The sequence below is a fragment of the Sinocyclocheilus grahami genome, unplaced genomic scaffold (assembly GCF_001515645.1).
Source record: "Sinocyclocheilus grahami isolate Dianchi unplaced genomic scaffold, SAMN03320097.WGS_v1.1 scaffold70.1, whole genome shotgun sequence".
In the NCBI taxonomy this organism is placed as follows: domain Eukaryota; kingdom Metazoa; phylum Chordata; class Actinopteri; order Cypriniformes; family Cyprinidae; genus Sinocyclocheilus; species Sinocyclocheilus grahami.
In genome coordinates this window covers 1,491,761-1,515,803 of record NW_015505249.1, presented here as the reverse complement: position 1 = coordinate 1,515,803, position 24,043 = coordinate 1,491,761, and the positions used below count along the sequence as shown (strand labels likewise).

General features: G+C 36.6%; 2 protein-coding genes and 1 long non-coding RNA gene across 6 annotated transcripts in view; 2 read left to right on the top strand and 1 right to left on the bottom strand.

Annotated features, from left to right (window-relative positions):
• Positions 1-470, top strand: part of LOC107585439 (urokinase plasminogen activator surface receptor-like) — an 824-nt gene extending 354 nt beyond the window's left edge. Inside the window, exons 2-3 of the mRNA XM_016272456.1 lie at positions 39-140; positions 259-470. Of these exons, the coding sequence (XP_016127942.1) occupies positions 39-140; positions 259-449 (293 nt within the window). The 3' untranslated portion in view covers positions 450-470. The remainder of the gene's footprint in view (positions 1-38; positions 141-258) is intronic.
• A 5,349-nt stretch (positions 471-5,819) lies between these two features.
• On the bottom strand, positions 5,820-8,900 carry LOC107585404 (uncharacterized). Its single transcript, XR_001609242.1, has 4 exons — positions 8,826-8,900; positions 8,054-8,097; positions 7,556-7,687; positions 5,820-5,983 (listed from the first exon to the last, which is right to left on the bottom strand). It is a non-coding gene; the product is annotated as an uncharacterized lncRNA (long non-coding RNA).
• Positions 8,901-8,926: 26 nt separating this feature from the next.
• LOC107585402 (uncharacterized) lies at positions 8,927-20,372 on the top strand. Of its 4 annotated transcripts, none has more exons than XM_016272418.1 (3): positions 8,927-9,204; positions 10,881-12,240; positions 20,039-20,372. In XM_016272418.1, the coding sequence occupies exons 1-2, from the start codon at positions 8,943-8,945 to the stop codon at positions 12,230-12,232; spliced, it is 1,614 nt and encodes a 537-aa protein (XP_016127904.1). In that variant the 5' UTR covers positions 8,927-8,942; the 3' UTR covers positions 12,233-12,240; positions 20,039-20,372. The 4 variants fall into 4 exon arrangements, with proteins under 4 accessions (XP_016127904.1, XP_016127905.1, XP_016127903.1 ...); XM_016272419.1 differs by lacking the exon at positions 20,039-20,372 and having other exon boundaries at positions 10,881-11,908; positions 11,987-12,586; XM_016272417.1 differs by lacking the exon at positions 20,039-20,372 and adding an exon at positions 12,340-12,586.
• The last annotated feature ends 3,671 nt before the right edge of the window (positions 20,373-24,043 follow it).

The window sequence follows — 24,043 nt, the reverse complement described above, 5'->3', positions numbered from 1 at the left end:
TCTTTTTTTCTTTTTTTTTTTTTTTTTTTTTCTTGTAGAGTCCAGCTCCAATGGAAAGAAATGTTACTCTTGTGATGAGAAGCGCTGCTCAAACATATTGAGCTGTACAGGGAGTGAAGACCAGTGCCTTAAAGCAACGGGTGAGAATCTGATAAAGAAAAAGATTACTTTTTTTTTTTTTTTATCTCTCTTATGTTTAAGCATTTGAAACAGATCATATATACCAGGAACGCTTAGACTAACCTTTCTTTTCATCAGGGAGTTTCGGAGGAAAGTCAATGGTTCTAAAAGGCTGTGTCTCTGAAGCCATTTGTAATGCCACAACATCAGTCCCTGATGTTCAGAGCATCTCATGTTGTGAGGGGAACCTGTGTAACGGTGCTAAAAGTGTCACTCAGAGCTTCCTGTTCCTCTGCTGTTCTCTGCTCTCCTTCATCCTGCTGCACTGAATCCAGCAGCTCTTCACGTTCTACAGCTGCAGCAGATATACTGTGTTGATGTACAAAAATACAGTTAATATTTTCTTTGGTGTTCTGATGTGATGAACTGAAAAGTATACAGAAAATCTTATGTATTTTTTATGTTTTGGGTTCGTATGTAAAGGTTCATCCAGTAAAAACAAAGTGCGATAATATATTTTTTTAGTTATCATGTTCTGATTAAACAACATGATCGTTATTCAATTATTCAAAAAAGAAAAAATTCACCTCTTAAGTTTTACATGAGACATTACCAGGATTTTCCTGTTCACAGTTACTGATCAGAATGGCAAATAAATAGGTCTAAATAAATAATCTGATATAAAAAGTAATTTTTCTATTATTTGGCTTAATACTATACACTCAACCCAACTTTGGGTCAAATATGGACTAATCCAACCGTTGGGTTAAATTTTTACATTACATTTTTAACCAAAAAGTTGGGTTAGTCCATATTTGACCCAAAGTTGGGTTGAAACAACCCAGCATTTTTTAGAGTGTATATATTTTATGTGAATAACTAGCATGAGAAGTATAAAGTGTAACTGTAATACATCATTTTCTGAGTATTGATCCAGAGTTCACGATTCGATTCAGATTCACAAGCTCTTGATATGATTATTCCAATTTTGGCTCACTTTGATTCGATATCGATTCATTTGGAAAAATTTCGGCAAGACGAGACAAATTTCTTAAAGAAATGATCTCTCAACTAATGCTGTAAACTATAGAGGGTGCATTACTATCATATTGATTTATTTAGCCATGCACTCCACTCCTGAGTTCTTTTTTTCTAAATGACTTTCCTGAGGTAAATGTAACGTTGTTCATACAAGCTGTTTTACTGACATCTTTCCAAGACTGACACATGACTGAGTGATTACACGAGTAAATTGTACTGTATCTTTCAACATACCTTATGATGCCCATTTATGTTTCTTCCTACGTCCCATGATGCTTTGTGTGAATTATGGGATTAACATATGTTACTGTTTGTGTACTATGCAATAAACAAGCATGAGCTGAGTCAATCTGCATTTTTAACAATCCTATAAACGCCATCTGTATGTGAACCGGGACAAGAGTGTCACAACAGGATACAGACCATATATGGCATTTCACCGTGTAGCATCTCCCTTTATTTAAACAATTGCCACACTTCACTAAAAACCTCCTCCATTACTTAACAACCCCAACCCCCAACATGAACTCAAAGTTAGTAGCCAAATTCTGCTGTTTATTACTAACAGCCTCATGAGGAAGCTGTCTATATACTCGTCCACTTCCTGCTTGCAATACCCGAACATATTTCGTAGATCATATTTTTCACAGGCTTGAAGTAGTCTCAAGTACAAATACAAGCTGATCATGGAAATATGAAGGAAAACAACTTCCCAATCTAAAGACACATGCAGTCATAAATGTCTCGTGGATGGAAACAAGCTTGTGGTAAACAAAATTAATTTTGTGGCATTCATAGCAGAAGTCATTTATTGCTCAGCTCAAACAGAACCGAAAAGCTGAAAATCATAATAGCTCCAGCTACCTGACACCTGGGTATTACTGTAATTTCTGTAGAACAGATTCAGACGCTTCTTAAACAAGCTGAAGGGACTGCAGTGATATCTGATCCTTCAGGAAGTCAAAGAAGTAAAACTATGAAATGAAAATACTACACTGGAATGCCAAAGTTTTGTTGCAAATAGCCAAGAATTTTAAAGATTTGTACATCAGTTAACAATGGTACCAGGCATTATTTGTATTCAGGAGACTTGGCTTGATTCGCAATTAAATATTTTCATTCCTGGTTGTAAGTTGGTTAGAAAGGACAGAGTTGGATCGAGTGGTGGGTGATATCCCAGGTTTAAAAAAAATTGCACTTCCATAATGTACTTAAAGTGCTTTATTTTCACCCACTAATTTTGCACTTAATATACTAAAAATGATTCTTCAGTACTTCTTAAGATAAACTTAAAATCAATTAAGTGTTATAAAAATGTGCTATTTTGGGACACCATGAAAATTAACTAAAATGCGCTTAAAAATTTTTTTTAGTGTACTAGTGTATGAAAGATGGGTTCAAGTGTAGGCTACTACAAGTGGTCACTAAATACATATTTTAAATACAGAGATATTATGTTAAAAGCGCATTTTAGTTCAAATTCATGATGTGCCACAATAGCACAGTGGAGTACACTTAGTTGATCTTAAGAAGTACTAAAGAATAATTTTTTAGTATATTAATTACAAAATTAGTGCGTGAAAATAGAGCACTAAGTACATTATGGAAGTGTACTTTTTTTTTTTTACCTTGGATGTGGAACCTTTGATAAAGATGGGGTTGCTTTTAGAGAAATATTATTAGATTCTCAAAAGTTGTTGTAGAGGTGTGGATACATGTAGGGGGAATAAATGTGGTTAACTTTTATAATCCGTGCAAACAGTTAACATTAGATGAACTGAATATAATAAGAACTAAAGCTGGGGATTATTTAATATGGTGTGGGAGATTTAATGCACATAATTCACTTTGGGGAAGTTTGTGCAAAGATAATAATGGAAGGGTAGTTGAAGGAGGAACAAGGTTGAGTATGTTTAAATGATGGTAAGGGAACCAGATTCAATATAAGTGATTCATCAACTTCTTGTTTAGATCGTCTGACAATAGTTCCTGGAACTATAGCCTTAGAATGTAAATGGGAAGTTTTAGATCACTCAGCATTAGGGAGTGATCATTTTCCAATAATTTGTTCTATCGGAATGGAAATGTATAAACAAAACAAAATAAAACAAATTAGGTGGCGATAAAGCTGACTGGGACAGATTGAACAAGTCATGCATTGATGGAATGTTGAATTTTAGTACGGATGATGATATATATTTATGTTGTGAAAGATTAAATTCAATTATTATGAAAGCAGCTGAGGAATCTATACCGAAGTCAGAAGGTAAAGGTAGGATGAAGGTTGTCCCTTGGTGGAATGTAGATTGCAACAAAGCAATTAATGAAAGAAATAAGATGTATAGGCCAAGACTGGGGGGCAGAAAATCAAACAATGATCGCCATATACTGTCCACTTATTCTTTTTTAGACTATGGATGTATTATATATAGATCTGCATCAATCAGTTTGCTTAAGAGTTTAGATTTTATTCAAGCACAAGCACTGAGATGTATTGCACGTGCAATCAAAACAACTCCAATATCTGCAATGCAAGTTAAAACAGGAGAGTCTCTATTAGATACAAGATGTCAAACATTATCTGTGGCGTACTGGATTAATTTACAATGGCATAAATCAAGATCATCCTACAAAATCAATATTAGAGGAGAGATGGGAGACAATAAACTCAGCAGGAACAGGTTTTGGAAAGCAAATGAATGGGCTGCAGAAATGTCACTAAATACTACAATGTTTTCATCAACAGTTACAAACAGTCCCCAATACCTCCATTGTTATTCGGTCAACCTGAAGCTGATTTACAGATTTGTGATGGTATTCAAAAAGAACAGAATGGGATTAATATCAAAAGCTACACAATAGATAAATGAGAACAGTTTATTATGCATTCCTTCCAATATACACAGATGGCTCATGAAACCCAGTGATAGGTTGTACAGGAGCAGCATTCTGTGTTCCAGAATTTAAATTAGGGTAGTATGAGAGGTTAACAGATGGGACTTCAGTACACTGCGGAATTGGTGGCAATTTAGATGTTGGGTAGAAGAAGTGTTGCTAAATAAGTTTGCGATTTGTTCAGATTCAATGGCATTGCTTATCAGCCTTCAAACATTCCAGACAGTTAGATATGTCATTTTCATAGAAATATACTGACTATAATAGATTAAGACAAGCTGGAATAACAGTTAATTTCATATGGATACCAGCACATGTCTGATAAAAAATCTGATAAAATGGCTAAAGATGCACTTAAAGGGATACTTCACCCAAAAATGATAATTCTGTCATTAATTACTCACCCTCATGTCATTCTAAACCCGTAAGACCTCCGTTCATCTTCAGAACACAAATTAAGATATGTTTGATGCATTCTGAGAGCTCTGTGACCCTCCCATAGACAGCAATGTAATTAACATGATCAACGTCCAGAAACGTAGACTTTTCTTTCTGCTTTGCTACTGCGAGTTGATACATTATGGAAAGTTTTTATCAGATTTCTAAACTGACATTTCATCAAAATTATATGTAGTTGAACTGGTCTTTCCTGTATCATTTGTGCTTTCTAGGTGACAACACAACTGTAGTTAAAAGATGTTTTTATCAAATGGTTATCCAAGTGGGTCCATCAACTTTTTACTGCTGTGACACAGATCTGTGTAACACACCAAATGCTCCAGGTATTGAACTTTACATTCAACAGTAAACATTTATCAAGAAAAAAAATGTAAGATGGGACTTGATTTTCTATCGGCAATTGTGACGTCAGCCGAAAAAGACAGGGAGAGCATGTTATTGCAATTTTATGAAGGTTTATAAGAACAAAATGTTTTCTTTGGTACAACGAGCATTTATGTGGTGTGCACAATAAAACCAGGACCAACAAAGCACATTTATTTTCCCTCCTGTAGATCCCAGCAATAACACTTCCAATGGAAAGACGTGTTACTCTTGTGATGGACAGAGCTGCTCAAACACAGTGAACTGTTCAGGGAGTGAAGTCCGCTGCTTTAATGCGACAGGTGAGAATCTGCTGAAGGAAGAAGAGGATTATCTCTTCTGTATTTGAGACTTTGATACAGTTCACATGCCAATTTCCAGCTTAGACACTATGTCATCTCAGGTAATTAATCCACTTTTTATTTTCTTTGTTTTAATTAGGGACTTATGCTTCCAAAAGTTGTGTCTCTAAATCTATTTGTGCTGCCACAACATTCATTCCTTAGATTTTGAACTTAACATGTTGTGAGGGGAACCTGTGTAATGGTGATAATGTCACTCAGAGTATTACCCAGAGCACCACCCAGAGCTCCAACCAAAGCTCCACCCAAAGCACCACCCAGAGCTCGAGCTCCACCCAAAGCACCACCCAGATCTCGAGCTCCACCCAAATTTTTATCAAATGGTTATCCAAGTGGGTCCATCAACTTTTTACTGCTGTGACACAGATCTGTGTAACACACCAAATGCTCCAGGTATTGAACTTTACATTCAACAGTAAACATTTATCAAGAAAAAAAATGTAAGATGGGACTTGATTTTCTATCGGCAATTGTGACGTCAGCCGAAAAAGACAGGGAGAGCATGTTATTGCAATTTTATGAAGGTTTATAAGAACAAAATGTTTTCTTTGGTACAACGAGCATTTATGTGGTGTGCACAATAAAACCAGGACCAACAAAGCACATTTATTTTCCCTCCTGTAGATCCCAGCAATAACACTTCCAATGGAAAGACGTGTTACTCTTGTGATGGACAGAGCTGCTCAAACACAGTGAACTGTTCAGGGAGTGAAGTCCGCTGCTTTAATGCGACAGGTGAGAATCTGCTGAAGGAAGAAGAGGATTATCTCTTCTGTATTTGAGACTTTGATACAGTTCACATGCCAATTTCCAGCTTAGACACTATGTCATCTCAGGTAATTAATCCACTTTTTATTTTCTTTGTTTTAATTAGGGACTTATGCTTCCAAAGGTTGTGTCTCTAAATCTATTTGTGCTGCCACAACATTCATTCCTTAGATTTTGAACTTAACATGTTGTGAGGGGAACCTGTGTAATGGTGATAATGTCACTCAGAGTATTACCCAGAGCACCACCCAGAGCTCCAACCAAAGCTCCACCCAAAGCTCGAGCTCCACCCAAAGCACCACCCAGATCTCAAGCTCCACCCAAAGCACCACCCAGAGCGCCACCTAGAGCTCAAGCTCCACGCAGAGCTCCACCCAAAGCACCACCTAGAGCTCAAGCTCCACCCAAAGCACCACCCAGAGCTCGAGCTCCACCCAAAGCACCACCCAGAGCTCGAGCTCCACCCAAAGCACCACCCAGAGCTCGAGCTCCACCCAAAGCACCACCCAGAGCTCGAGCTCCACCCAAAGCACCACCCAGAGCGCCACCTAGAGCTCAAGCTCCACGCAGAGCTCCACCCAAAGCACCACCTAGAGCTCAAGCTCCACCCAAAGCACCACCCAGATCTCGAGCTCCACCCAAAGCACCACCCAGAGCGCCACCTAGAGCTCAAGCTCCACGCAGAGTTCCTCCCAAAGCACCACCCAGAGCTCCACCAAGAGTGCTAACAGTGCTAATAGTGTCACTTAGAGCTTCCTGTTCCTCTGCGGTTCTCTGCTCTCCTTCATCCTGCTGCACTGAATCCAGCAGCTCTTCACATTCTACACTGAGACACACTGTACTGAATATATGGCTTATGATTTCTCTCTTACTATATTTGGCAAATATAACAATCACCTTTAGACTTTTCTTGGTTTATTTTCAATAAGCACAATGCATCCATAAGACAAGAAATTTGTTCATTCTACTGTTAATCAGAGGACATTATTAGCCTATCTTTTAGGCTATACATTAGTCAAAGGAGTACAATAATTTGAAAAGAGTTGAAATACTTTCACACTACTAAAACTGTAATTAAGTTACTAGCTGACTGATATGTTTTTAATTACCAATGTCTTGTCAACAATACCTGATATGAAACTGATATTTACAACATAATTTAACTGGATAGATAAACTTTGATGACAAACTATCTGTTTGAAAGTTTTACTCAGAAAGTCAATCAGTTTCAGTAAGTTGCTAACATGCTTTAGGATGTTCCTAACATGTTTTAACAAATTGCTAGCATGTTTTGACAAATTGCTAACACGTTTAAACAATAATATTGGTAATTTTAGTAAATTGTTAAAATGTTAAGATGTTTTAGCATGTTGCTAGAATATTTCTAGCATGATTTAACACATTGCTAGTCCTTAACATGTTTAAACAAATTGCTAGCATGTTTTAATAAACATAATAAACATTTAAATTTTCGTCCTTTTGGAAATGTTGCACATCGTAGAAACAGCTATTTAAATAAAACTTAAAATGCATTTAGCATCATTTACCAGCAGGTGGGAGCAGATGATCTGTTGTACCAAAACAACACCTTGCACTTGTGGAAACGGGCTTTAGGTGAAAAATCATCATCTTCTAAACTCACACGAAGATTGCCAGTGCTTATTGGTTGGCCTCTGATACTAATAAACAGATCAATAAATGGATAAAGTAAAAACTGTTGTAGAAAATGTAACCAATTTTATCAGAGGGTGCAAAAATCAAATGATGACCATTATGTATGTTCGAGCTCAAATTTCATCTTGTGCATTTGACATGACAATAATATTAACATCTTTTACTAAAGCAATCACATGGGTTGCTAAATATGTCTTGTGTTTGTCTTTTGTACAACAAAACTCAAGCTACTGTCTGATCAATCAGAGGTTATCAGATATTTTTGTGCTGATTTATTTAAAGCTATAGAGTGTGTTCCACATTTAATCAATAACTGAACTTTCACATAGTCCCATTCTGAGCAAAAGACCCAGCATATCAGCAGCACTGACCGTGACAGAGTGGCAGAGCTGCAGTGTGTCGCTGTGTCTCTGACCTGTTCTGGGGACAAAATTGCCAGCAATGAGTTACATAAACAACAATTCTATTGTGGATGCCATCTAAGGGAAAAAGCAGCTCATAAATATATTGTATTCAAATTTGTTTTCTTTTTTTCTTTTAGGCGTAAGATAATGTACTATGTGCGATATTGCATGTAACACTGCAATCCTGAACTGCAAGGTAAAAAAGAATTATGAATTAAAAAACAGAATTAAAACAAACAAAAGAGTCAAAATATACAAAATACAAAATATAAACAAAAAGAATATAAAGAAAGAATGCAAAATAAAACAAATTTACAAAAATAAAAGGGAGAGACATTCAAACCCCCCTGTGATTCAAGGCTTTCATATAAAAATGTGCAGAAAAGAACTGCAAAATAAATATATATTAATCTATAAATAAAGAACATAATAATGAACAAAAAATAAATAAAAAAACATTAAGAAAAAACATGTGGAAAATAATAATAATAATAATAATAATAAAAAATTGTAAACATTTGCCCCTTCCAAAATAAATAATATAAAATCATGTGGCAGGGAATAGGGAAAAATCACAAAACCACATTAAAAAATGGATAGAATGAACATGCACCATAAAAATGTCATATAATAAAGTAGCCTACTTCAAAATTGAAAAAGATCGAGCGAGCGATTGGTCGAGAGAGAGAGAGAGAGAGAGAGAGAGAGAGAGAGAGAGACCCATTGGCAGCGTGCTCACCTGATTGCGGGGCTTCTTTTGATCTTCTGCCGCATCAAAGGGTCATTTCCCCGCGGCGCTCAGAATGAACTGATCACCGGCACCGTTACATCTACACTGACGATTTTCACCCACAGCATGACCATGAAGAACAGCAAACCGATTGCTCTGGACCGGCGCGATATTCACTCCCTGCTGGATGTGATCGGCGGCTTCGGTGCCGTGGGGATCATTGGCATGCTGTCGGTGTGCGCCGCGTTCTTCATTTACCGATCCTTTCGAGGTCAGCGCGGGAAGGGTGGCGAGAATAACGGCAACGAAACGACGATAGCGACGGGAGAAGAGAGCACGCCTCGGAGGAGGAAAAGAGAGAGGGGTGATCGACCTACCGAGTCAACAGGTAAAACTAGACAATTGTTGAAACATGGTATGCTAAATGTTTGTGCGAGACTTTTTTTGCAATATTACATGTAAAATATGACTATGACTTATCAGATGTCACTGTAACAGGCAAAACCACACATGCCGATGTGACAGACACAAATGTGGTTTGGTGAGCGGCACGCGCTGTTTTTTGGCCAGTCAGAAAACTTATCCAATCAGAATCGTTTCCTGCATGTCCATCACTTTGCACGTTTGCAGGCTGAAATTTGGAAGGCGGGGTTTTAGATAGGCCTATTGATTATGTTATTGATTTTGGTTATCATAATGTTTGGAATAATTTTATACAAATCTAGGTCACACGACTAGAGCATGCAACATTTTTTGGACATGGCAACAAATAGGATATGATGCCATGCTTCAGTTTTTAATAATTAATAACGTAAAAAAACAATGCTCTGTCTAAAACGTTACAATAAAGCCACACATAGGCACAAAAAAATTAAATAATATACACTATCATTCAAAAGTTTGGGGTCAATAATTTTTTTTTAAATGAATACCTCTATGCAGCAAGGATACATTAAATTGTTTAAAAGTGATAGTCATTTATAATTTTAAAAAAGATTTCTATTTCAAATGAATGCAGATTTTTAATGATAATGATAAGAAATTTGGAAGGATTTCTGAAGGATCACTGAAGACTGGAGTAATGATGCTGAAAATTCAGTTTTGCATCACAGGAATACAATACAAATAACATATTACAATATCATTTTTATTTAGTTATTTTTATTTTATTTATTTTTTTACAATATAACAATATTACTGCTTTTACCATGTCTTTCATCAAGTAAAAAATTTAAACATTTGACAGACCACAAACTTTTGTCTTTCATGCAACACTGCAAACCTGCAGTTTTGAGTATTGTGGTTTTTAATTCAGCTAAGAGGTCAGTCTGAACAGGTTTCTTGCATTTATTTGCACACTGAATTGTTACTAGTGTTTTCTTTTCTTACATCTCTTTAACCATCAAACAGGTCTTTACACTGCAAAAGCAGCAAAGACGCCTTGTCTTGTCCAAATGTTTGCTGGCTATTATATTCCACAGTCTTGTGCAGCAGTTTGAGGGTTGCTTTAGAGATTGACTGTGACTCTTGTGTTTAGCTGCCAGAATACAAGAAGAACTGAGTGCCGTGGCAGTGCAAAGTTGAAGGCATGCAGCTCTGATGCAGCATCTCATTTCATACAGCCAAAGTCTGAAATGTACACTTAAACATTATTATTTAGCTGGTTCATAAGCACTGGTATTTCCTTCTAGAAATGCAAATCTAGTTAGTTAGTCCTAAAGTTTGTTTTTCTCTTTTTTTTTTTCTTCTGCTCGATTGCTGATGATTTTTGGTTGATTTATTACTTACAGAGGCAAGTAACCTACTTCGACTGCAGGTCATTTACATGGACTATTTTTGGATTTAAAAACAGTGACATGGACTTTTCTCATGAACGGATCAAATATTGTTTCACAACCATAAAACCAATGAAAACATGAATGCACACATAACATTTTGAGTCAAAATAAGAATGAAAAAGATGTAAAGCGATAAAAAAGACTGTTCTTTGCTAAAAGAATTCCCATATAAATGTTTAATCACTTGAAGCGCATGTGACGTAATGCATTTTCATTTCACTTTTAGGAGAATGTCAGCGTGGAAAGCAGAAGAAGTGCTGTAACCTCTCCTCCACAGACAACATGCTCCTTCCTACTGAGGTGCCAGAGAAAGACCTGAATGAAAGCACTCTTAAGGATTTGGAGGAGATTACAGATGAGCTCCTAACAGACTTGGAACCCGAAATGGGAGAAAAAACGGATTCTGATCTGGATCAGTGTGTAGAAATGGATCCTGATGAAAAATCAGAATGTGAGGAACATATTCAGGATGAGGATGATGATGGACGTGAGGTTTTGGCTGATGTGAGTGTAGGTTTGACAGAATTGTCGAATTCTGTCGAGAAGGAAATTGAGGAATACCTTGACAAGTCTGTGAGTTTGGACACGGATGAGCCATCTGAAACTGAAAGCGTGCGGGAGATCATTTATCAGAGACATCAAGATCACATCACAACTCAAAGTAATTCTTCTCCAGACCAAGCCCCATCCAATCCCAGCAAGATCCAATTAGAGGAAAACAGCAAGACGTCAACGGTGGAAGAAGCGGAGAACACCAGCAAGAAGTTTGAAGACAATCATGATTGGCGTTTTCCACGAACAAATAACTTTGATTGCTGTTGCTGTGATAAGAAGACCGATACGATGGAGAAAATAAAAGGCCAGCCATGGTTTCACACTGGAAGCTACGCCACAGACGCCATAAACCTGAGCCCAGCTGTGGAAACCATGGTTAACCACAGCAGCAGGTTTGACTTCCAGAACTACTTGGGTTTCCAAACGGATAATACGTTCATGGGTGGGTCTTCAACACAGATGAGCCTCTCACAAGAGAAGAAAACCGACGAAGAGAGTGCGGCAGTGCAGAAGAAACACGAAAAGAATGAAATCAGCATCATGGACGCTATTATGGACAATAATGAGTGGCTAAACGTAGGTGCATCAGAGTTCAGAGATCTTCCTTGGCTTTCGCCAACTGCAAGCGAAGAAAAACAGACGCAACTAGAAAAAGAAAGGCAAGTCAAGACCGGTTTAGCCAAAGACGATGAAGAACCGGTAGCGACTGTTCTGCCTTTATCTCAAACGGTTAACGTGACCTTCAGGATTCACTACGTCACATATTCTCCTAACCAGCTGGTGGCTGTTACCGGGAGCCTGCAGGAATTGGGTGCCTGGGAGAAATTTGTTCCACTGCAGAAAGCCAAGGACGGGTTCTGGGCCAACACTATCAGCCTCCCTGTGGAGAGCCAGGTGGAGTGGAAGTTCATCCTGGTGGAAGATGGAAGGATCTCTCACTGGGAGGAGTGTGGAAACCGCTATCTCTTTTTAACAAGCCAAGATGAAGACATCTATCTTGACAAGGGCTGGGGATGTTGTTGAACTCAGAGGTGACTATCTTCTAGGGCTGCATGATTAATCAAAATAAAATTGAAATTTGCGGTACGGCTGCGGTTTAAGTAAATAAATATAAGCGCTGTGTGTTTCAGAGTGAAGCGAGCGGCAATGTGTTTTTACAAGTGACCAGTTTATTCGGAGCATCTCATCGTGGTAAATGCCGCTTTTTTACACCATCTCCATCTCTGCATCTGCTCTAATTTTTGGTCGCTTTAGCGGTAAATTGGAATGGAACATCCTCCAACCATCTTCCCATATTTGTAATGGGAAATGCTTGTTATACAAAAAAGTTTTTCTGTCAAAATAAAAGTTTATTTTATTTTTTTGAAAATAAATAAAGACAGCAATAAATACTAGTATTGTATTGTTTCATATAAAATTTAATTATTATTATTATTTCTTAAATACAAATGTTTTATTTTAGAGTAAAATATTACAATAATAATATTTCTTATCTTGTTTTTATTTAATAATTCTTATATATTTTTTACAATAATAATAATAATTATTACTAGTTTTTTATTATTTTTTAATAGCCATATTGATATATAAAATTTTGGCCAAATTGTGCAACCCTAACAACAAGCACATCAAACCTAATTTTTTTTTTAAATCGCAATAAGAATTTTTTTTTACCCTAAATTGTGCAGCCCTACAACTTCTTCCAACTCTATACAGCAATAATAATCCATAGTGCATTATTGAAATCCAATATGTATGATTATATTATACTATTATTAATTATTACTTAATTATTCCAATAAAGCATGAGGCTGTGGAACTGTTACTATAGCAATAAGATTATAATATTATAAATATGCACTTTTTTTACATCGATAAATGTGTGTTGATTATATCCAGTCGTACTGAAATTGTCTGCCCTTAAAACTATAATCCTGTAATAGCGAAGTACCAAAATTGAGAAAATTCACAAAAAGTCTTGTCTTTCACGTATAAGGGAAAATCCTAATGCTTCCAGAGGTTGAATATATCTATTTTAAAGCATACTGTATAATGTTTTGTGTGTGAATTTAATCTAAAATGTCGCAAAAATCTCACTAATCTTTTCATGACTAACTTATCTGGAAACATACTCTATGCAAGTGCACAAATGCAGACGTGAATGTAAATATGCAGTCCCACTACATATTTTGCAAGCATGATTGCATTAGAAAGCTCAGTTCTCAGGGGGGAAATGGTTTCCTTCAAATGTGATTTTAATTGAATTAGTTATTGTTAAAGGGGTCATATGATGCGATTTCAATTTTTCCTTTCTTTGGAGTGTTACAAGCTCTTGGTGCATAAAGAAGATCTGTAAAGTTGCAAAGACTAAAGTCTCAAATCCAAAGAGATATTCTTTATAAAAGTTAAGTCAACCACGCCTACCTAAAACTGCTCGTTCTAACACGCCCCCACATGTCTACATCACGATGTGGAAAGATTTGCATAACGCCTCCCAAATGTTCACGCAGTAACTTTTATTCTCGCTGTAGTATTGTTGCCGCCGCCGCCGCCATGTCGTGAAGGCGCTGTGTTTCCTTGTGAAAGCGAAACTACTTTGGTTGGCCTTCCAAAACAGGAAGATATCTGGTTTGTCGTGCCTAGAGCTGATCCGTGCTGGTCGCTGAGGAAATACATCAACTTCGCGCTGTTGATCGCCGGATCGGCTTTCACCATGGACGAAGTGGATTCCAGCCCGGGGTCGTCACATGTGGTTGCCGCAAGTCCACCGGACGCTCCTTTGTCGAATCTGCCGGCCGCACCGTTCTCAAGCCCGCCCGCCTCTGCTCACTCAAGCCAGCCTCCACATACTCTAGGCCGCCACTCACTCTAGGCCTCTGGCCTCCGCTCACTCAAGGCCGCGGTGTGTGACGTTGTTTTGTTGTGAAAGCGAAACTACTTTGTTTGGTCTTCCAAAAGAGGACAAGACTAGAAATCAGTGGTTAAGTTGTATTTACAACACTGTTCCAGAACAGTTTAACCCAAATATTGAGATGTGTGCAGCGCATTTTATGGAGGACTGTTTTCTGATCCTGGTAGAGTAGACTACAATGCCGGCTGTTCTGACTCACAGACTGTAAGTACGTTTTTTTTTTAAAAAGAATTTGCCACTGATGATTCAAACTCAAGTTTTTTGGGCAGTGTAATTAGAGTAGCACTTGTTGTTTGTCATTTCTCTGATCACAAATGCAGACATGGTTTTATGTTTACGCGGCGCGATGCAACGCCACGCGTAAAATACAGTATAAGTCATTATAATCAGTAATTATGTCCCCACTGGATGCAACAAATGCCTCGTTTATAATGGGTTTTAATGTTTTTGTCTCGTCGCTCTGGCTGGACAGGGCATCACAATATGGTAAGGGGCGTAAAATTTCCGTCACACGCTTGAGGTATTCGGCCAATCACAACGCACTGGATAGCTGGCCAATCACAGCACACCTCGCTTTTCAGACCGATGAGCTTTTTAAAAGTCGATGCATTTCAGAAAGGCGGGGCATAGAGGAGCAACAATAATGTACAGTATGTGGAAAATAATGTGCTTTTTGAACCTTAAACCGCATAAACATTTCATTACACCAAATACACAAAATAATGTTCTTTTTAGCAACATCATATGACCCCTTTAAGGTTTCTAGCTATGCACATGCTGACTTTGACTAACTTTACCTAATTGTTGCTATGTTTGTCGGCGCCAATACAGCATACGACATACAGCACCGTTGCGCTACTGGAGTCCCGAGTTCGAATCCTGACTTGAGGACCTTTTCCTATCTAGCCCCCCGCTCTCTCCCACTTCGCTTCCTGTCAGCTCTGATCTGTCCTATCATAATAAAGGTCTAAAAAAAATTAATCAAAAAAAAAAAAAAGTTGCTACGTCATGACAGTAGTTGATCATAGAGAGAAAACTAACCACAGAAGAAGTTAATTTAGGCTAATGCCTGTTATAGCGCCCTTTGTGGCAACACAGAATACAACACAAAGTTACGCATTTTAATAGTTACACTTTAAAAATGGCGGTCTGACACATTTCAGAATATATTTCAGCTTAAATTGCTTGAAACTTTAGCGTTCACGTACTTGCATAGAGTATCTTTCAGGCCTGTGATATGATTGTGAATGCTTGAGCAATGCAAAACACCCACCACCAGCCAAAAACACCATTATCTTTGTGGCAGTTTGGCATCCTGCTCTTTCTCTAATCTGTTAAATGCTGACATAAAACCAGCTTAATCGTCCCAAATCCCAGCCTGTACTGTCTACATACAGCCTTTCCTCAAAGTTTAACAGCTGCTGTTCTTGTGATTCTATTACATCATTTAAAATCAGTGACAATGACATGCTGACGACATCACTGTAGCTTTGTTTGCCATCACTGGCAACTGCGTGTAGCAGACTCTAATTAAGTATTTACAGAGATGTTATGCTTTTGAGTTTAGATAGCAATGAATTATTAAAATATATATATATATGAATAAATTTTTTATTGTTTCACAACAATTGCCTTAAAATGATTAACCTATGCTGCTTACACTTGTCTAAACATGTTTATTTGTGTTTTGGCTTTAACTGTTTTTCTGTGAAATTCAGGTGTAATACCGTTTCTGACCTTTAAACGTATGTTTAACTGTCAATCAGTAATTGTCACTCAGCAAATAACTTAATTCAATAAATTATTATCTTTACACTGAGTCACTGTCCTTTGCATTAGCCTCTACAAACAAGTAAAGATCATTTTTTGAAATTGGCACACTAATCTTTTTTTTTTTCTCTCGATAAGATAGTATTTATCTTCCCAGCACAGGTTGAAGGCATGCTTACAGAAGCTCTCTTTGAGCAAATCTGTAAAGTTTGCACACAACTGTCAATACTAACGAAAATTTGACTTTATCGGCAAAGCCTGAAAATACAATTTGGCTGGAAGCGAATTATTTTTGGTGTCCTTGATGTGTGGAAAATATGATAAACTACCATAATCAGAAACCCAATTCTGCTGTCCTAATGAAAATCAAAGGGAAGTAAATCCCATCCTCTTCACTGACAGCGTTATATTGGTGTTTATTTAAGCTTCATTCCACTGCAGCGCTATTTGCCGTTTTACTCCCCAAACAGACAGTGACTTTAGCCTGTGACAGGATCATGAAACATTTATGAGTTCAAAGGAAGGATGAGACAGCTGTGATGGAACATTTTTTTTACTCACAATTTGTACAGTGTCCCAACTTTTTTGGAATTGGGTTTGTAAATGCAAGTTTTCATATTCTTCTTTATGACATCATTGCATATCTTGTATTCTATTTCTATTTGCTGTGTATTGTGTGACATTTAAGCAGATCTGGAGCAGTTGTATATGTGGTGTCACGAGTTTGCTGGCGCTCCACAGGACTGTAAATGATTAATTTGACCACAACAACAGAACAAAAAAAAATTACGGTCAGAAAACTAGCAAACTCAAATAAAAGAGAGAGATAAAAGGCTAAAAATGAAAACCAAGTTGGTTTAGACAAATATATGCCAGTCAAAGTAAATTCAGTGCAGTCTGGAACTCATAAATGTCTAAACCGTTCAGTTTGGGGTTAGTTTCTTAATGTTTAAGTAAGTCTCTTCTGCTCACCAAGGCAGCATTTATTTGATCAAAAATACAGTAAAATTGTAAAAAAAAAAAAAAAGTATTACAACTTAAAATAATTGTTTTCTATTTTAATATATCTTGAAATGTAATTTATTTCTGTGATGCAAGGCTGAATTTTCAGCATCATTACTCCAGTCCTCAGTGTCACATGATCCTTCAGAAATCATTCTGATATGCTGATTTGCTGCTCAGCTCAAGAAACATTTCTTACTATTATCGATGTTGTAAACAGTTGTGCTGCTTCATATTTTGGTGGAAACCGTGATACGTTTTTCTCAGGATTCTTTGATGAATAGAAAGTTCAAACAAACAACTCGTAAACATCTCAACTGTCATGCAATACATAATTAATCTAAACAGAGTCTTGATGAAGGCTCCAGACAGAGATAGAAAGGGGGGCATCTCTGAATATCCCAGCCCTCCTCAGAGAGAACGGACTTCTGACTTTAGTCTAAAACAGGTTTAGCTTTAGTGGCCCAGTTTATTCCTGCAAAAGAAAATGTTTAAAACAGCCTGAAGTGACCTTACACTGTAAAAAATGATTGTGATTTTAACAGTAAAAGACTGTAAAAATGCTACAGTAAAAACCTGTTAACAGTAAGTTTCCATACTATATTCGGTGAATAAATGTAATTACTGTAAAAAATTACAGTAAAACAGTAAAATACTGTTTAAAAATACGGTTTTTGGAAGTGAAAAAGAAAAAGTCATTGAATAATTTACAGTGAAAAACTGTAAACTGGCACTCCCAGAATTCCCTACATGACGCTTCATATTTGATGCTTTTTTGTTGAAATAACATGTTATTTCTTAGTTTTTTCTTATCAGTTGTGTACATTAGGGTTTAATCTTACATCTAATGTTGTTGTTTCAGTATCGTGTGTCACCATTATGGAGTTTAGTGTTTGTGTGAATGACACTGTGCACCTTCTATATATAAGTATTGCCCTCCTCAGCTCGTAGAAAAGCTGTTTGTGATGAGTGTTGGCTCATCATGTGACTTTCTCATCACCACCAGTTTTTGGTGGTTATCAGTGCATTAATGGTTCAAAACAGATATTAACACTTCAATATGTTGGTTTATTAACATTACATCAGTTAATGAAATACAGTATTTTATTGTGAATTTAAGTTAAGTCTGTAAAACCTAAAATGTTGCTACCATATTTTTTACGGTGAAGTTCTGGCAACCACAGCTGCCGGTATTTTACCGTAAATGTCACAGATTTTTTTTTTTTACAGTGTAGGTGGCAGCCAAGTTTGTTTTCACTGCTCAGACTAAGAGACCTATGCCTTAAAAGCAGTGTAATTAGTCACTTGAAATAAAACGTCTACCAAATGCCTGAACGTAAATACAAAAAACAGCAAGAGCTATGATGCAAATTGTTAATTTCAAAGCAAAGAATCCAAAGTTAACAGTTAACATTAATTTGCATGTCTACATCTTTCAGGCAGTACCATATGAAAACAGTATTTTGTAAAAAATAATGTGTCTACATTGACCTTTACAAAAACTGATACCATGGCACTGTTTGATTGCGATAGTAAGGGCAATTTAAGGTCTTACCATTATGGAAGCATCCTAAGAAACCCTTTTTCTGGTTACATTTTATGGTAATACATCTGTGTTCATGGAAGGAGCTTGAATTAGTTTGCATTATTCTGTTGTTCTGCAGGCAGTTCAGATGCTCCAGCATGTGTTTATTTTAAAGGCGTTAAAGTGTGTGTGTCAAGCAGAAAGAGAGTTCAATGCTATTGCTTTTAATAGATTTCTCATTTACACCCTGCAGGCTTCACTTTATTCTGTATGACATTTTAGATCTATGCAAAGGTTGCAGGGTTTGTATTGCAGTGTTTGACCTCTGACCTCTTTATGCATCTCTCATATAGAAGTCTCACCAAGCTCATCAAGGCAGCATTTATTTGATCAAAAATACAGTAAAATTGTAAAAACGTATTACAACTTAAAATAATTGTTTTCTATTTTAATATATCTTGAAATGTAATTTATTTCTGTGATGCAAGGCTGAATTTTCAGCATCATTACTCCAGTCTCCAGTCTTCAGTTTCCTTCAGAAATCATTCTAATATGCTGATTTGCTGCTCAGCTCAAGAAACATTTCTTATTATTATCAATGTTGAAAATAGATTGAATTGAAACTGGTGCATTTTTTCAGGATTCTTTGGTTTGTGATCAAAATCTTCTGTAATGTTAGAAATGTCTTTTTGTCACTTTTGATCAATTGAATACATCCTTGCAGTATTGTACTGACCCCATATTTTTGAATGGTAGTGTATGACAGTTGGATCTATCATATCATAAGCCTGGTGGTATATCAGGGGTTAAAAATGTCTCCTTGTATCCCAAAGGTCCTCATTTCTAACCCTGCTAAAGGATGATTCATGAACTGAAATGTTGCTCAGTTACCTAATCACCATTGTGTCCTTGAGCTCCAGGGAAACTGTCCCTGGCCTGCAGTAAGTGCACTGGGTGTCAATGCAATGCTAAAATTGCTTAAAGGAATAGTTCACGCCAAAAAGAATCTGACATTAGAATTGAAAGAATTCTAACATTATTTAGTGAACCTCATATTGATCTAAACCAGTATATTTCATAATGCAAAATTAACCTCTTCTTCTCCATTATAGCTCTCATTTGTGTTAAAGCACATTCACATATCAAGACATCCATCACCCTCATGCTCTTCCCTAATTATGAACACACACTCTCTAAAATTGATGATCCAGCATTACTGCTTTAATGGAGATTCGCTGCACTTGAGACTATTAATAAAACATATCTCCCTCTCATACTGCTATAGCCACATGACTGCTGTTGCCCTTCAACAGACCACGCTATAAAAGGATAGTGTGTATAAAAAGGCCAGAAAACAGAAATAGACTCCCTGGATAACAGAGCAAACCCACGGTGCTGAAGGCCTGTAGTGTCACACCTGCTTCAACCTGATTGTTGTACACCGCAAAACCTCTGTATTTATCTTTCATCCTGTTATTTTTCACGTTTTCAGCCTTTGCAGTGCAGAACGTCAATGCAAAATTAAGTTTTGATAGCTTCTTTAAATATTGATGCACTAGAAGCTGGTGCAATTTCAGTGCAAAAAGGAAGTTCAGTGATTTCATCATTTCTCTTTACACAGGTTCATTGACTTGGGATTTTGCTGAGCGACTCATTGAACTGTCTGGGCACACTGTGATCACGTGAACGGCGAGAACTAGGTCTTAACCAAGTGGTCAACCGGTAGGGGTTTTTATCATTGAGTGTGTTTACAACAACTAAAAATTCAGCTTATTTAATAAACCCGAAAACAGAAAACTATTAGATGTGGATTGATCTTGTTTTGATGTCAAAACATAAACAGTCATGATCACAATGCATGCACACATTGAATAAACCAGTAATGGTGTTTACATGCAGAGCGAAATTGGGGTAAAGACCGCAAATCCACATGTGCTGATCGTTTTCCCCAGTTTTTATACTACCAGTCAATTGCATTTATTTGATCAAAATACAGTAAAAAAAATGGTAATATTGTAAAATAGTATTAAAAATGTTTTTTTGGGATATATTTAACATTTTTAAAACATTATTAATAATGTTTATTATTATCAATATTGAAAACAGTTGTATTGCTTAATATTTGTTGGAAACCATGCTAAAAAAAATTTCCAGGATGAATTTTTCTTTAATTAATAGAAAGTTCAAAAGAACAGCTTTGAAAAATAAATCTTATGATCACTTTAGTATTTTAAGTCTTACTTTTGAATGGTAGTTCATCACGGTTGCATCAAAAACATTAAGCGTTTTCAGCTGTTTCAGTGTATTAACTGTTTTCAACATTGATAATAATAATAATAATAAATGTTTCTTGTGCAGCATGTCGGCATATTAGAATGATTTCTGAAGGATCATGTGACACTGAAGACTGGCTTAATGATGCTGAAAATTCAGCTTTGCATCACATGAATAAATGAGATTTTAAAATATATTCAAATAAAAAAACAGTTATTTTAAATTGTAATTATATTTCACAATATTACTGTTTTGTGCTGTATTTTTTTGTTAGATAAATGCAGACTCATCCACTTATTTCAATTCTCTGCTGTTTGTATTATGACTCACATACATGTACACATAATATATGTTTTGTGTATTTGTTTGTTATACTGTTTATTGTGGCACTGAAATGCGATAGTGTCCCTAAGAAGCTTTGAACACGGATGCTATTTTATTGGCAAACTCTCAGCATGCAAACGCATGCATGTATTTGTGTGCGCGTTACATAAATACAGGAAAACAAGCTGTTGCGCCACTGTTTATTATCTACACTCATAAACATTTTAATCAAATTAAACATCAAAGCCGAATATAATTATGCACTTTAAACGTTTAGAAAACTTGTTTCTATTCAAATTAGACACTGTAAAGAGACCACCCAGACATTTATAAGTCAGTCCAGACTCTGAAAATTAAAGCCTGTGCGCGTAGTTTGAAAATAAGGTTTTGAAATGATAGTTTATAGCTACATATAGCCTATGGGATGCTTCAAAACTGGAATAAATTAGCGTTCTACATGTGTGTGTTAGCGCCCTCTGGCGGTCTCAATGGGTTTTAACACTATTGTTTGTGACGATCCAAACCTCCCTGTCCTCCAGATGAGACCAAGGTCTTAATGTACAGTCTAGGAGAGTGTTTGTGTTTCAGCTTTTAGAGAACATTTTTTTTCGAGTAGAGAACACTTTTGAATTACTGAAATAAATGAACTTTTCCATGACATTCTAATTTATTGAGATGCACCTGGTTTGTTTTTAAAGGAATAGTTCATCCAAATTGAACATTTGTTGAACTCACCCTCAGGGCATCCAAGATGTAAATTTGTTTGCTTCTTCCTCAGATTTGGAGAAATGTAGCATTACAACACTTGCTCACCAATGGATGCTCTGCAGTGAATGGGTGCCGTCAGAATGAGAGTCCAAACAGCTGATAAAAACATCACAATAATCCACAAGTAATCCACACCACTCCAGTCCATCAGTTAACATCTTGAGCAGTGAAAAGCTGCATGTTTGTAAGAAACAAATCCATCAATAAAGCATTTCAACTCTAAACTGTTGCTTCTGCGCTTCCTCCAGTGAATATGACGTGTCCTCTGACATCAAAATTCACTGACATGTTTGTTTAAAGATTTTTTTAGACAGTTTTCACTTGTAAACGATGCTTGATCTGTGCATATAATAATAATAATAATAATAATTCATTACATTTATATAGCGCTTTTTCTAGGCACTCAAAGCACTTTACATTGTAAGGGGGTATCTCCTCATCCACCGCCAGTGTGCAGCATCCACCTGGATGATGCAACGGCAGCCATAGTGCGCCAGAAAGCCCACCACACACCAGCTTATTGGTGGAGAGGAGACAGAGTGATGAAGCCAATCAGTAGATATGGGGATTGTTAGGAGGCCATGATGATCAGGGGCCAATTTGTCCAGGATGCCGAGGTCACACCTCTACTCTTTTCGAAAGACATCCTGGGATTTTTAATGACCACAGAGAGTCTGGACCTCGGTTTAATATCTCATCTGAAGGACGGATATTTCTCTCCTGCTTCAAATTAAACTACCTTTTCCACTGGAGAAAGCAATATTATGCACAAAGGACTTGTATTTAAGAAGAACCAACAGTTTGACATTAAAAACGTCTTGAAGATGAATTTGTTTCTTACAACCAAGCAGCATTTCGGTTCACAAAATGTTAATTGATGGACTGGAGTGATGTGGATTACGGTGATGTTTTTATCAGCTGTTTGGACTCTCATTCTGACGGCACCCATTCACTGAGCAAGTGTTGTAATGCTAAATTTCTCCAAATCTGAGGAAGAAACAAACTAATTTACATCTTGGATGGCCTGAGGGTGAGTTCAACAAATGTTCCATTTGGATGAACTATTCCTTTAAAAACAATATTCACAAGTATTCAAACAAGAGCCCAAAAGTGTTCTCTACTCAAAAAAATTTTCTCTAAAAGCTTAACCTCACTGCAGAGGATCCATTGTTGAGTAATTAATGTAATGCTACATTTTTCCAAATCTGTTCTCATGAAAAAAAAAAAAAACTCATCTACATCTTGGATGGCCTGAGGGCGAGTACATTTTCAGCACATTTTCATTTTTGATTGAACCATTCCTTTAATTAGTGCAATAAAAAGTAAAGATTTGCTCTTGAATTATGTATTTATTAGTTTTCTAAAGAAAATGAACAAAATAGAAATCCTATTTAATTTAATTTAGGAATGAATTAAGCATTTGCTTTACATAAACTCTCACAAAATGCAATTATGTGAAACTATAACATACCTTTAGGCTATATAGGCTGTCAAAACACTTTCACTACTCCTGAACCTCTATGTCTAACAAAGGAAAAAGCTGTGGATGATAATTCTTTAAGAAGATGGTCCCTAAAAGGGCCAATTACTTGAATGTATTACAGAATGGTATTCATTTTATGAGTAGACCACTTAAAAAACTCTGGTACATACTGCAAAAATCTCATATGAGCATTTCATCCATGTATGTGAAAGTGGTATGTGTGCCAGTGCTGAAGAACATCATGTACAAGTTGTTTTTTCTGTTGTTTGTTTGTTTCTGCAAGTTAGATCAGGAAGTGACCTCATATAAGTATGATGTCATTGGTAAACATGTTCAGATGTGTCTTGAGGCTGCTGAGCGCAGTGGCCACACCTGTTACACTACGCCGCAGGTGTGCTATTGTAATGATGAAAGGTACCTTTGGAGCTTTCAATGACCATAAAAGAGGTACAGAAAAATGTTTCACCAAGAAACCAACACAGAAACAGGTTCTTTCTAACTTCAAAATTAGCCTTTTAGGAAGAAAAAAAGATTGTTGTACTAATCATTAATCAACAAGGCCTACCTCTTCTAGATCTGGTCTTGCATTTACAGAAATTAAAATATTTTTTGAAATTGAGGATCATGCGGCCAGTAAAGGGAGTCAGACCCTGCAGCACCCCAAAAACAAAACTGAACATGCTTTTCTATGATGAATACCTGGAGTAATCAAATTTCAGTAATACTGTAAGGAGGCCAAAATAAAGTATGGGTAAAGCTTGCCCCGCGGGAGTGTTA